Source organism: Hyaena hyaena, unplaced genomic scaffold (assembly GCF_003009895.1).
Source record: "Hyaena hyaena isolate Hyena2069 unplaced genomic scaffold, ASM300989v1 scaffold_196, whole genome shotgun sequence".
Taxonomy (NCBI): domain Eukaryota; kingdom Metazoa; phylum Chordata; class Mammalia; order Carnivora; family Hyaenidae; genus Hyaena; species Hyaena hyaena.
Genome location: NW_024080828.1, coordinates 1,486,722 through 1,501,745, shown reverse-complemented (window position 1 = coordinate 1,501,745; position 15,024 = coordinate 1,486,722). Strand labels below are relative to the sequence as shown.

Below are 15,024 nucleotides of genomic sequence, written 5' to 3'. Positions count from 1 at the left end.
TATCACATTATCTTAGTAGCTTCCAAAGTGGGAGAAATAGGGTGGCCCCCTATAGCAGGGCATGTGGGAACGTGGTGAATATTAACACCACTAGAGGGAACTGGGGAGCTAGTTCAGTCATTGAGCAGCAGCTGTACTGTATACCAGCTGTATACGAAGGCTCTGAAAATGTCCTTCCTTCCACTCTCAAAGAAGTCAGTTCCCTTCTTCTTACTCCAGCCCTATGCCAAATTCACTCAGCAACCAGAAACAGCTTCTGCAGTTGAGAATACCTTCTGCAAATACCTTCTTATCTGACCACAACCTCTGATCATTCAACACACTTAGACTGAACATTCGTCCATTTTTGTTGGACCCACTGACGGTTTTCCTTCTAAAGTGATGATTCTGTGATGGCGACTATATCATTAGCCTTCTGCAGTTACCTACCCACTTTGCCGTGTTCCTTGGTCTTGCATCATTCAAGCCCGGAGGAGTAAAAGCAAGTGCTATCCTTTATACGCTTGACTTGCTTAATTATAAATTCAGTGTAATTGTGGGTCTTATGTATTCAGCTAGCATCCTCATGATACCAGAAAAACTGAGAAGGATTAACACGATGCATGATGTTGCCGTTGCATTGTGCTAAGGAATTGTGTTAACCACACCAAATCATTCTATCCTCAAAATGTATTTATACTTCCCATTGTTCTAGAAAGGGCTTGAGATATCTTAAAATAACATAGAGTACAATGGAAGCAAGTGAGTCACAAAAGCATGGCAAAGGAAAAAGAGGGGGAAAGAAAAATAAAATAAAACTGAGAGGTAAATGTATGCCATGGCGGGGGGTGGGGGAGTCCATGTATTTTTTTTTTTTTTTAAGAATTGATCAATGAATGTAACTTAAAGCTGAATGAATTAACTCAGTTAGCTCAATGAATTAACTTAAAGTTGAATGCTTTCAGTTTCTAACTGCTGATCCAGAGAAGGAAATCAGTTATGTGATTTACACTGTGTATATGATAAAAAATAAAACATTTCTTAAGGTAAAGCAATTCTATTCCTTATAATGATTTCCTTAAAAATTAATTCCAATAATATTTAGTATAAATGCATGCTATGTTGTCAAAATATGTATTATGAAGGTGCTATAGTATTTAAAAAGATGTATCTGTATTTTATGTTTAGACAGAGTATCTAGAACCATATATCCTTCAGACAGTATTCCATGAATATTATCTCTTTTTAAAAAAAATTTTAATGTTTTATTTATTTCTGAGAGAGAGACAGGCAGCGTGAGCAGGGGAGGGTCAGAGAGAGAGGGAGACACAGAATCTGATGCAGGCACTAGGCTCTGAGCTGTCAGCACCAAGCCCAACCCAGAGCTCAAACTCACAAACCATGAGATCATGACCTGAACCAAAGTTGGATGCTCAACTGACTGAGCCACCCAGGCACCCCAATCTGCAAATAATTTAAAGTATAAATTATATACAAGCATCTCCTGAGATTATATAGAAAAAGAAATCCCACTAAAGCAAGCCTAGACTATCTAAATTTAACCACTGCAACCTGGGTGAGATATTACAGTTTTAAATTGGACCGGAATGAACTAAAAATTCTAGAAAGTTAAGTAATCTATATACTATATACCTGTAGTCAAGGCATTGGAGGTGAGATCCTTGGTAAATGTGCCAAGATAAACTAGTTGCAAAAATTCTGGATAATAGAAAGAAGATGCTTATTCTCTGGGGTTGTCAAAGATCCAGCTAATGAAACCAAATAATTCCAAAGTGGTATCAAATCATTAAAGTACAAGGTGCAAAGAAAGGGAATGGGGTCACTCTTCCCCCCTATTTCAGCACCCTGGAAATGCCAAGCATCCAATGTGTTAAGAGGCCATTGCTACTAGCCTTGAAGTTTGTAGTCATCCTAAATTTGGAGTCAATTTGGAGCTCAAAAATCTTGGCCTCAAAACCTTTCTTGTCAAGAATTGAAGGCTGAGGAAAGATTGAGAAACACACCGCACAGTCTGATGTTATTCTTGATAGATTCTTATAAATAGAGAAAATGCAAACTCATCACTAATGGAACAGCCCTCTTGAAAGCTTATGAGAAACTAGGGTGGAGTTGAGTCCGGGGTGCCCAAATATAGAACAAATGAAAAAGGTAAGTAGCTGTATTTTAGAGGGCCTCTCCAATGAGGTTTTAAAGCCAAATTCTTACTTCTTTCAATTACATAAGGCACACCCATGTGGCTGGTTAGTTCATTGGGCTGGACTCAGTGTGAACAAGCAGTAGTCACTTGGGGGTTCTTTCTATCCTCCTCTCCCTCCAGCTTTTTCTTTTTTCCTTTTGTGGGTTCTCCCTGTCCTGTTCCTTAACTATAATTTGGGGAGATTCTTGAACTTTCCAGTTTGATCCAGTCAAATTTGAATCCTCTAGTGCAATTTCTCCTCTTGTGAATAGCTTTCTCCCCCTGAGTCAGAGGAAGGTCTTGCTATGGGTGCCTGTGTGGTGTTTCCATTGTCCTTCTTGCTGATGAGCCAACAATTGTGATTTCATCTTCAAACCAACTTTTTAGAAAGGGGTGTAAACTTTTGGGAATTTACAAAATGTTAGATTACACTTGTTTTCATCTTGAGTTTCATTTTCTTCTAGTGTGTGCAACTTGCGTGAATTTTTTTCTCAGGAGTTAATTCACTTTATTTTCTGACCCAGCAAAAGGTCCATTTTTTATGATTATTCTTTCCAATTTTTTATATTATTTTATTTGTTAAAGTTTATTTATTCTGAGAGAGAGAGAGAGTGGAGCAGGGGCAGAGAGAGAGAGAGAGAGAAAATCCCAAGCAGACTCCATACTGTCATCAGGAGCCTGATGCGGGGCCTGAACTCACAAACTGTGAGATCATGACCCAGGCTGAAGTCTGGCACTTAACTGACTGAGCCACCCAGGTGCTCCCTGCACATTTTTTAAAAAAAATTATGTGTTCTTTGTCAATATGACATTTTAATGTCTCTATAAGACTAAGTTGTTAAGAGTGTTAGACAAGTCTTCTATCATTTTTCAGTATATTCTTCCCTATAAGAAGACAAGTACCTTATATGACTCTCCTTTCTTCCTCTCTCCCCCTCACCACATCCTATGTTCTATCATGAGCTTTTGATTCCAGTTTATTTTTTTCCACTATCTATACTTAATTTGAAATAAACTTTAGCTTTTAAATTTAGCATTTTAAAATTTAATTCCACTTTATTTTTGAACATCTGTACTTAATTTAACAATGCGCTTTACTTTTTCTTGTGCTTCTTGGATCCCTGTCTTCCTTTCCTATTCATGTTTCATTTTCTTGAAGAATTATCTTCTGATAATCGTTTCCAGTAAGGCGGGTGATAAGCCTTCCAAATCCTTGAATTACTAAAAATGGTTGTACTTTGTTATGACTCTTGAATGATGCACTAATTTAGCTGTGGAGAGAATTCTGTTTAAAATGATTTTCCCACCAGCATCTAATGGGCTGGTGTCAATCTGACATGCATTCCTTTCTGGCTAATTTGCTGGCCTTCAAGATTTTCCCTTCATTCTTGATGTTCTGAGATTTCACATATACATCTCTCTTTCAGTTCATTCTCCTTAATATGTAGTTCTTTCAATATGAGAACTCCTGTCTTTCTTCCATTCTGGGAAATTTCTTCCCTCCTCCCACCCACCTTCCTCTTCTCCCTTCTCATATATGCTTTCCTCCAGTCTACACTTTTCTTTTGATGACTCCTGTTAGAAAAATATTGAAACATCTTCATATACTTTCATGTCTCTTTTGTGCTATGTTCATAGAGAATGCTGTGGCCCAATTTTGCAAATCATTAATGGCCCATTTCTCTTTCAAGGATAAAATGTTTTATCCTATCCACCTAAGGATGCTAATTTTAGTTCATTTTATATCTCTTGTTGCTTAGTAATTCAGCTACCTCGGGCATTCATTCAACAAACTTTTAATGAGCACAAACTCAAATTCAGGCACTTTTCTAGTTGTTAGAGATTGAATTCAATGTCTCTGTCATGATATTACCCTTTTCCGGGATTTGTGATTCTGATAGAGAGTTTATCCTTATCTGTAGCTGACAACAGTCTCTAAACATCTCTGTCAGCCAAACACATTTTATTTCACATGCAAAGTGTCTTAATCTGAAAAGATTGACATAAAAATCCAAATTTCCCAATTTTCTCAACCTTTGGGATTAACCAATGTCACTGGGCTCTCACTTGTTTTTTGTTTTTTTGTTTTTCAACAATTGGCTGAAGATAAAGGAGGCTGTTAAAATATGGCATGTTCTTCCTTATTATCTTAAATGCAAAATATTTTCCCCCTGAGAGGTTCTTTTTTAATTTATCATACAAACCTTTTATTGACTCTCAAATTTCATTTATAAAATCTTTACTGTTGGAGAGCTCTTGTTCTCTGATTTTCATAGCATTCTGTTTTTGTTTTCTGGATGCAATATATTCTTTTATTTCATTGAGAATGTTGATCATAGATTTTTATTTCTTTCTTCATTATTTTTTAATGTTTTTTTTTTTTTTTTTTTTTTTTTTGAGAGAGAGAGTGTGTGCATATGCATGAGCCAGGGAGGGGCAGAGAGAGAGAGGAAGACACAGAATCTGAAACAGGCTCCAGAATCTGAGTTGTCCACACAGAGCCTGATGAGGGGCTTGAACTCATGACCTGAGTCGAGCTGGACGCTTAACTGACTAAGCCACCCAGGTGCTCCGTATTTATTTTTTTAAGTTTATTTATTTATTTTGAGAGAGAAAGAGACGGAGTGCATGAGTGGGGGAGGGCCAGAGAGAGAAGGAGAGAGAGAATCCCAAACAGGCTCCATTGTGTCAGCACAGAGCCCAACATGGGGCTTCATATCACCAACTATGAGATCATGACTTGAGCCAAAATCAAGAGTCAGACACTCAATGGCCTGAAACATCCAGGCACCCTAGATTTTTTTAAAAATCAAACTTCATTTTGACCTTATAGATTGCCTCTTTCCTCTTAGATTTTTTTCCCCAGATTCTTTGCTCTTTTTTCTCCTCTTTTTTTATAGTAGCTTTCCTCAAGTGTCTGTTGAACCTCAAACATACATTTCATATTTAAGTGTGATACTCTAAGATTCTGATTGGAAGTCTGGATGGGAAGTAGCACCTGGTGACTGGTGAACTTCATTCTAGGATGGACGGCGAAGACAGTGAATGGCCTTTCCAACTGTGGGCCCCAAATGCCATTGTGAGGATATCTTCCTTCTAGAACCGTTCATCTTCTCTAGGAAAGAGTTCTTCAGTCCTTCCAGGGGTGATAGGAGTTGCGTATGTGACATTCTGGGGGGAGATGGCCAAGGATCCCGTGATCCTTGGCTCAGCCAGATTATCCACTTAAAATGCTTCAGTCTACTATACCTTGCAGCATTGGGTGCAAATACTACTCAGTTTCTGCAAGAGTAAATATCTCCTGCAAGGATCAGGTTGGGTGGTTGGCTGATTTCAACAAGGGGGAGAAGGGTCCTGCCAGAATTTAATCTTCCGTATACAGACTATCAGCCCATTCTCTCTTAACGGCTCCATGCTTCTTGCCTCCTTCCAAAGCCACCTCCAGGTTCTCACCCTTTTTTTTTTTTTTTTTTTTTTTTTGGTTTCTAGGAAGATGTAGAAATGTTTCCTCTGCTCATGTCTCTTTCTTGTGTGTTAATAAATTTTATACTCCTTTACTGTTAGTGTAGTGGAAATTCGCTAAGGAAGGGAGTAAATACATGTGACCAATCTGCCAGGTTGAACTAGAAATCTGGCTGATGACTTTCGCCCTCTTACAGGTAGAAAAATCTCACTTACACCCCTTGATGCAATAAAGTTTGGATACCCTTAAATAATCCTAAAAAACAAAGAATTAATTAGTATTGCATTTTGTGAATTCTGTAACACAGAACTGTGTGAATCTAGGAAATCAAAAGTACCAGCCTCTCCTCCAGTTCACACCTGTGAAATATAAATACTTTTGCCATTTACCTTAACTGTATTTCATATCAAGATGGCATACCTTTAAATGAAAACATTTTAAAATTAAAAACTAGAATTCTATTTTCTTCTTTATCTGCCATAGACTCCTCTGGACGCACGCGATTCATGGTTTTGTGATTTATTTTTAGAGGAGAACACTAAAGAATGGAACAACCACAGCCTGTTACTTTGGAACAATTCACACTGACTCATCTCTGCTCCTCGCAGAAATTATAGGTGAGGAAATGAAAGCATGATTTATGGGCATGTCAGGCCAAGACAGTTAGACCATGTCCGGCAATGACTTACCCTTGTGGGCAGTCCTGCCTTTTCATTGCTGGAATTTGAACAGTGCCTTTCTTGCAAGCAATTAGGTGTTTGTGTATGGCCCTTGAGTGTTTTTTATTGTTTAAGTAATTTAATTATTTACTTACGGTTTTGGTTTCAGAGTGGTGTGTACTGGGCTAAGGTTTTTGTATTAATTTAGGGCATTTTGGAACAGGGGTATGAATTCTCACTGTGGCAACGGTTTATTATATTATAATCTGCAGATGCTGTCTTGGCTGTTGGCTAGACTTCGGACACTGTGCTAGATGCTGAGAATACAATGAAATAGAAAATCGCCTCTGCCCTTGAGGAGCCAGACAGGATTAAGTGATTAATAGCTACACACATTAATTAATAACTGTAGCTACTGTGCTCTTGCTATATGCCTGGCCTCACACAAAGCACTCTATGTGGATTATCTCAGCTCAGTTGCAAATAGCCCTTGGAAGTAGTCATTAATGTCCTCATGTTACAGATGGATAAACTGATGCTCAGAGGACGTAACATGCCCAAGTTATACAGCCAGTATGTAGAAAGGAGACCGGATTTAGATTAGTGATTCCAAAATTTGTACCTTGCACAGTGCTCAGAATATAGCAGATACTCAGTAAATATCCCTGCCTGGTGCGCTGATGCTTCTGCCTGGTGGCTAAGGTAGTTTATGCCGGAGGCCTAAAGGGTAGCACTGAAAACATATATTGCCACTTTGGGAGGAGAAAGAGAAAACTCGGAATTAGATTATCTGGAAAGAATTCATGGAAAGGACCTTTAAATGGGATTCAAAGGGACATAAAATGGGGAGAAAGTAAAATGTCTTCCCAACAGGGAAAATGATGATTATCTGGAAAGAATTCATGGAAGGGACCTTTAAATGGGGTGCAAAGGGACATAAAATGGGGAGAAAGTAAAATGTCTTCCCAACAGGGAAAATGACATGGACAAAGGCGTGGGAACAGGAACATCATCGTGGATACCGGAAGCAGGGAACAGAGTAGCTGAACTGGAGGCCAGGATTCATTGCCAGGCAGGGTGAGAGAGGAGGTGGGGCAGATGGGATACTTCAGACTATGGAGAGGTTCATACGTGCATCAGCTACTCAAAGATTTTAAGTCAGATGGGATATCTGACGAAGGTGGAGTTTTAGGGATGAATAATATAATGGCCAGGTATTAAAATGAATTACAGGGGAAAGAGAGGCAAAAAGACTTCTGCAAGACTCTGAGGATGGACATTGTAAAAAAAAAAATTTAATGCCACCCCCACGTAGCTTCAATGTTCTAACTAAAATAAAATTTCTCTAGCACCTCTAATGAGGACTAGGCTCTTTAGTGCTGAGAGCTGCTAGTAGCACTAAGTCAAATTCCCCACTGATGATAGTATTGCCACAGCTAAGAAAAGTGGCAGTATCTTTTCTGAGCCCTATGTGCCACACGCTTTGTAGACATTGTTGGGTGTATTCTCATCACCCTATATACAGCAGAGGACACTGGGCACATACAGGTTTAGAGCGTCATCAGACATCATTGCCGACTTGGTAGTAAGCCAAGGAACGAGGAGTCAGCGGAAGACCTTGAACTGCTTACAGAATTTAGTGTGGTATTATCGTGGCTGTTATCGTTCGTAAGTGGTGTGATGATCGTTTGCACTCTCACTTATGCTTTCATACTGATTTTAATTGAGAGATCTTCTCTAGAGGCTCAGGAAAGACACTCTTTGGGAGAAAAAGAATGACTTCCTATTCTGTTTGTGTGTGCCTCTCAGATAAATTTGGGCAGCGGGCATTTGTGGGCAAAGTCTGCATGGATATGAACGCTACTGTTCCCGAATACAAGGAGACCACTGAGGGATCGATTGAGGAAACAGAGAGGTATATTCATCTTGATTTGCCTTGTGGGCAGCCCCTCTGCAGAAACGATGGAGGCAGCCTCTGCCACCCAGGCGGGTACACACATGCGTCAGTCACTGTGTGGGTTTGCCTCACTTTATGTAGTTGGTCTGGTCCTAAAGAAAATATTGCATGTCAATACTATTTTGGAGCCCCTGTGAACTCATTACAGAAGTCCTAGGGTGGACCCCTTTGTGAAATGAAAGATTCTTTTTAAAATGATTTACCACTCCCCTCTCCTTTATAATACACGGAGGCTTCCGTAAATTGAACTTGCTTTAAGGTCTGTGGTCTGCCTATTAGATTACTTTTGGTTGTGGGTCTTCCTCTTGCCTGGTTTTGTCCTGTTCTTTTTAGATTACCTTGAGATAGTCTATGGATCCCCAAAGCACTTTATCTACATTTCTTTAATGGCTTTTCCATACTCCCTTGTGGATTTGGTTTGACAAGGAATTGTGTTGTATGACTCTCAACATCCAAGAAGTCTAGAAGAAGATTCCGTAGATTCAAATCTCCCCCAGGACCTAACCTATCCTGATGCAAGTTTTAGAAGCCCAATTTTTCCCCACTTCCACACTTCCTCCACCTTAAATGTGTCCTCTGAAAAGGGTGGCTTAGGAACTGTCACCTGCTCACAGAAAGAATGAAACATGCCTTTTATCGTTGGCCATATGCTGAACTTTTCTATGGATCTGTGTTTTTGATCACAGAAAACCTTAATCTACATTTTATTCCAAAACAAAGGACTACCAGAAGGCAGGAAGCCAGCTAGTAAATATATTCAGCGAGGGCACAAATAGCTATTTCATAGACCCTACGGATACTACCATCCCTGCAGATACGATGGGTAAGATTGTCACCCCCATCCCATCTGGTGTCCCCTGCCCCCATTTCACAGCCACCTCTGGCCTATGGCTTCTGCCTTACTCCAACATCTGCACCCAGGAGGCCTCGGCCTTTGGAAATGAATGATGATGTGTGAGAAGGCAGCTTTCATTCTATAAAGGAAAATTAGGAGGAGAGAGCCCTATGGCTTCCAAACACCTCCAGGTGCAAGGATTCCATGACCCTAAAATCCAAGGAGCATAACATCCTACACTATTCCCCCAAATAGAGCGTAAGCCAGCAGAATGGCCTCAGTGCTGTGGGAACGAACAGCCCAGCTGACGTTCGATGATAAAACGGCAGTCCCCTGTGATTTTGCGCTCCATCTCTCTGGCCGCAAAAGAGAAAGCAGAGTAATTACTACTTGTGAATCTTTAATCACTGGTGGTAAAACATGTATAGCGTTAGAAATGTTTGTATGGAAATAAGGACACGCGGGGATTGTGTTTGTACCAGTTTTAAAAGCATATTTTAAAATGCCAAAAATGTTCTAATTTTCCATTTGTTGCTTTATTTCAGATTTGTGTCGAGAATGCTCCAAAAGAACGTAAGTAAGCTTGTTCCCAGCTTGGTTTTGGATTGCCTTTGTGTTATTTGTAAGATGTGTTATTAAGTTGTTTGGTAAAGATTAGTCTGTGCGTGTGTGGCTTACTCCACGTGTGCAGAAATATTTTTCCAGAGCCGTAAATTGTTCCTACGGTGGAGCCATCAAGCCAGCTCTGCGAGGTCAGGCTTTTTTGTCTTCTCCGTGGTTTTCCCTTCCTCTTCTCTAGAACCTTTTAATCTCACAGGACTAGTCCCTGGGGACGTAGGGGTGGGCTTCATGGATTGAACAGATTGGTAAAAATTGGAAGCTGACTCCCTCAACATTGGCTCTGGCCTCTGGTACTCCCTGATCTGGTCTGAAGCGGAGGCAGTGTCACCCTGATACCCACTCATTGGCTGCCTTGGTACCTAGGGCGTGGCATGTCACATGGCTGGCGGGAGTTCAGACAGACCCTCCTCTTTGCAGTGCCCTGGTGTTGGTGAGCTTTGGAGGCAGTGCTATTTCCTTCCCCGACCCCAGCATGCTGGTTCTTAGCTCCATTGTGCAATCTCTTAGATTGGCACACTAGTTCCTTTACCATCTTTTGAAGTCTGATTGAAAACCCGAGATACCCATTACTTTCAATCTAATCTTGGGAGACCTATGGGCATCCTTCTGGATCCCCACCTTCCCTCCTGCTCTCTGAGCCCTTCTCTGCTGTTCAGCCTTTACCTTGGGTGATGTCAGAGCCAATGCTGCCGCTAAATGTCCTGAGGGAGGCCATGGCCAGCACGCCTCCTCAAGATGTAGGTGGCGAATAGGCTTCCAGCTCACTTTTAGTCTCCCCAGTGGCCCCCCCTTTAGATGTTCTTCTGCTTCCCATTTCTCTTCATGAAGGCCACCCTCCCCAGGCCTTGTCTGAGCCTTCACGTGAATGTGTGACTCAGGGTGTCTGTCATTTAGGACAGAATCTTCTTCCATTGAACTTGGTCGTATAGAATCTTCACTCCATTGTCGTCGGTCATGAGCCATCTCCATGAAACCCAGTACTTCCACCTGCTGTTAGAATGGGAGACTGTCCCCCAAAATGAAGACAGAAAATTATGTGTGTGTGATATGCATGTTAGGGTATGCTACACACTCATGATGTCCATGGTTTCCTAATTGCTTTTTATATTTCTTCCAGTATTCTAGAGTGAAGCCCATAGTGACACCACGCTTCTCCCTTTCCTGCTCTGAGACTTTGTTGGGAAAACTGGGAAACCTCGCGAAGACCCATAATTTGCACATTCAGGTGGGTTTTCCCCCCTGTTTGTGCCTCTGTCCAAACCTGCAAGACTTCTCAGTACCCTAAAATTCTTGCAGTAATCTCCAATTCTTCTCCTGAGATCTCCTAGAGAAATAGCATCCTAGCACAGGAAGGGCTCTTACAGACATCACCTAGATCCACTTCTTTCAATTCTCAGGTGAGAAACTTGAAGTTCCTTTTAGCCTTGGTCTTCTCCGATCAGGCTTGGAGTGAAAAGGACATCATAAGTAACCAAGGACACGCTGGTTACCTGTTCTCTGTAGGATGGATTTAATGCATTTCTTTCCTACTTCCGTCTTTTATTTGGTACTTTTGTCAGTGTTCTAATCCTTGATTTTGGGGAAGAACCACCTATTATTTGAGAAGCAAAAAGAACCTAATTTCTACCTTACAAAAATGCATTTAAGAGCCCTTTTGTTCTGAGTTTCTTAATTTGAAACCAGGAACAAAAAAAGTATATCTTACTTTGTCATTAAACGGTTGCAATTTAGGAATAAAACATTTTTTAAAGCTTCCAGCTAGGTTAAAACTGGGAGTTGCAAGCTCCCCTTCACGCATCCAAGCTTCATTACATACTGCACTCCAATTTTCCCTCTTAAGAGGTGACTATCTTATAACAACAGGCAAGGTAAGGGAAAGGCAACACACTGATTCTTTATCAGAGTGGCGGATATTCTGTTTCGTTTTAATAAGATTTATTGTGTTAGGGCTTATTAACTATTCTTATCTTGCCCCCATGTTTTGTGGACTGTGATATTTGTATTTTTTATTCAATCCCGCATAATTGTAGGGGAGGAAGAAGCTTTCCTTAACCTTCTTAGAGTCCCTGGCCACATCTGAAAACTAAATTGACAAAGACAGGTTAAAAAGAAAAAAAAAAACCATACAAATGTATTTAATCTAAGCTTTACATGATGCGGTAGCCTTCATAAGGAAATGAAAACCCAAAGAAAGAGACCAGAGCGTTTCTAGGCTAGGTTCGGTGACGAGTGCACAGTCATCGAGGAATATGATCGTTGGTTTGGGTTCTCCCAGGGAACCTTTTGTCTTCAGAGCTAAGGGTGCTTCTTTTCTCCAAGTAGAGGGTGGGCACCCCTCCTACAAGAGTTTTATGACCTATTTCAGGAAAGAAGGGTGGAGGAAGGTCAGAGTGACCTTCCTACTGCAGCTATTTTCCTTCAGCTTAAAATATACAGTATGCCACAGTGCCACAATTGGGGGTAGTGTGTCCTGACCTCCATGAACACACAACCAAATCAAGTATATCCTTGCTGGGGATGTATGTAGGTGTGCATGTGAATTTAGCATTTCATCAAATTTATTACAATGACATGAATCATGTGCTTGTCCCTTTTTCTCTTTGGATGCCCAGGCATTTCTTCAGTGGTCTAAGTTTCCTCAATGACAGGATAGAGCTCACCCTCTAGGCAGAATACTCTATTTTTAGAACATTGTTATTTTTTCTTTTATTTACTTGACTTACACTCTACTTCATGGAGAAGGAAAATGGCATTGCCATTCTCGTAAGTGGCAACTTGTTCATGAGTTTTCTTCCCATAATACGAACTCATCACCGGTTGGTCTGGAGTGATTTTTGTTCTAAGCTAGAGGGTGAGGTGACTGCATGTAAGTGTTGTGTCTCAAAAACACTTTCTGCCCTCCTGGGTTTGTGATGCTCTGGAGGAAGTTTGGTGTGGGGGCCAGGACTCACTTGTTTTGATTGCATGTGGATCCTTATGGGCTCTTTTTTTTTTTTTTTTTTTTTTGATGACTGCAAGATTGTCTAGCTCAGTTATTGTCAAACCATTTTCTGCACAGGAGCTCATTCTGGAAGGTGACGAAAGGGACAGAATGAGGACAGGTTTCCAGAATCCCAAAGCTATACTTCTTCCTTGCTTATGCCCTTTGCATATTGGATTTCTATGAATTTTTATATGAATAACTTATTCAAAGCTGCGAGAGTTTGGAAAATCACTCATTTAGCACAACCCTCATATCTGAGAGATGAGAATCTGGAGGCCAAAGGAAGTAGCTGACTCACCCTAAGACACATAACTAGGCTCAGAACTTGGGCTAACATTCAGCTCTCCTTGTTCAAATTCAAATTTTCTCATGAGTGAACCATGCTGTCTGTCCTTTTATGGCCACTAAACTCTTTTCCTAAACACCTAACACCAGAAGAAGCAAATTGCCACAGATAGCTAGGCTCTTGACTCTCTTCAAGAACTTTTTACGTCTATTTGTTCTTAAAATAACAGGGGATTTGAAAAGACCTCATTGAGAGAACATAACATTGGCCTAGGGTTAGGGGTTAGAACATTACATGCTCATGTAATGACATAGTCATAGTTTCTTTTTCATACAGATATTATATATGATATATACATTGTTTTCGATAGAACACATGTACAGTCTTCATGGTCTTACATAGGCAAGTAGAAACTTCCTTATCATTTTGGGTAGGAAGTATAATTTCCGAGGGTATTTTTACATTAGAAAATTGAAAATATTATTTCTTCTCTTGTAGAGCCATATAAGTGAAAACTCCAGTGAAGTCGCAGCTGTGCAGAACTTATTTCCCGATTATAAAAACTACACAGATGTGTATGACAGAAACAATCTTCTGACAAATAAGGTACATTGCATATCGTGACATAATGTGTGTACAGTAGGACATATTTATCTACATGTTAAAATCTCAGGGGCACCTGGGCGATCCAGTCATTTGAGCATCTGACTCTTGATTTTGGCTCAGGTCATGATCCCAGAGTCGTGGGATCAAGCCCCATGTTGGGCTCTGCGCTAAGCATGAAGCTTGTTTAAGATTCTCTCTCTCTCTTTCTCTCTCTCTCTTTCTCCTTCTGCTCTCTCTCTCTCAAATAAAAAAATTAATACTATTAATAAAATAAAATCTCCATAGTGCAAAGCAGCAGAGAAAAAATGAAAATATAAAATAAAATCTCAATAGAAATCTTCAGACTTCTACAACACATGTACATTTCCCAAACTAGAGTGAAACTCAGAGCACGTGCATATGTGGGTGTATAGTTAAAAATGACCTGAAGTTTCATCCCTGTAAAGAAACCTAAAGGCTTCTTTGAGGGGAGCTAGGTGATTTGGTCTGAGGACATTTTGTCAGTATCTGTTAGAATATAAATGTGCATTCCCTTGAGTTAGCAGATTCATTTCTAAGGATCCATTCTGTAAGGGATAGAATAGGAATGTTAATTAATGTGAAAGTTAGAAAATATCTATCAGTGGAGGATTGTTTAGATTATAGAACATCCATCATTAATATTTTACCCAACATTTACAAGAATGATATATCCAGGCTTACAAAGAAGAATCTTTGCATAGTATCATTTTGACGTTTGTGTACATATATGTGGGTAGCATGCTCAGTTAGAAAAAAATTATCTGGAATACAAACACTGAATGTTAAAAGTGATCCTCCTGAGGGAGAAGACAGATGGACTTTCTTTATTTTTAAACACTCTGGTATTGCTTTTTTTTTTTTTTTAAAAAATGAGTGTATATTACTTTCGTAATTAAATAATTTTACATTAATTTAGATTAATATAGTGAGAAGAGACTTCATTACACAGTATACCCTTTGGCCTTGGCCTTCAATGAATTGTACACAGTGCATGGAGAGTTTAACTACCGCAGCAAATAAATTCTTTGGGACTGTGTGAGCAGAGGGCCCAATGTGACTAATCTAAAAGATTAATCCCTTACGTAGGTCTTTAAATGCTACACCGTAATCTTCATCCTTCTCTACATATATTTCCATGTGATTAATACATTAGCCTTCGATTTGCATGTTAATTTTATTTGCACAGAGCTTGAGAACATTTTATTTTATTAATAATTCTGTGGTCACAGGACTGTGCCTCCCCAAAGAGAAAGCTATTTGGAAACAGGTTTTGTACGGAAGGAATAAGAATTTTGAAAGAGTAAAGCCCTTTTTTTAAATTTTAATTTTTGGGGGCGGCTGGGTGGCTCGGTTGGTTAAGCCTCCGGCTTTGGCTCAGGTCATGATCGCATGGTTCGTGGGTTCGAGCCCCGCATCG

At 40.0% G+C, this 15,024-nt stretch overlaps 1 protein-coding gene across 1 annotated transcript in view; it reads left to right on the top strand.

The window, feature by feature from the left end:
* The window catches only part of GDA (guanine deaminase), an 83,542-nt gene that overhangs the window by 44,372 nt on the left and 24,146 nt on the right, over window positions 1-15,024 (top strand). The window contains exons 4-8 of the mRNA XM_039241588.1: window positions 6,169-6,256; window positions 8,108-8,213; window positions 9,636-9,663; window positions 10,829-10,936; window positions 13,479-13,586. Coding sequence (XP_039097519.1) covers window positions 6,169-6,256; window positions 8,108-8,213; window positions 9,636-9,663; window positions 10,829-10,936; window positions 13,479-13,586 — 438 coding nt within the window. The remainder of the gene's footprint in view (window positions 1-6,168; window positions 6,257-8,107; window positions 8,214-9,635; window positions 9,664-10,828; window positions 10,937-13,478; window positions 13,587-15,024) is intronic.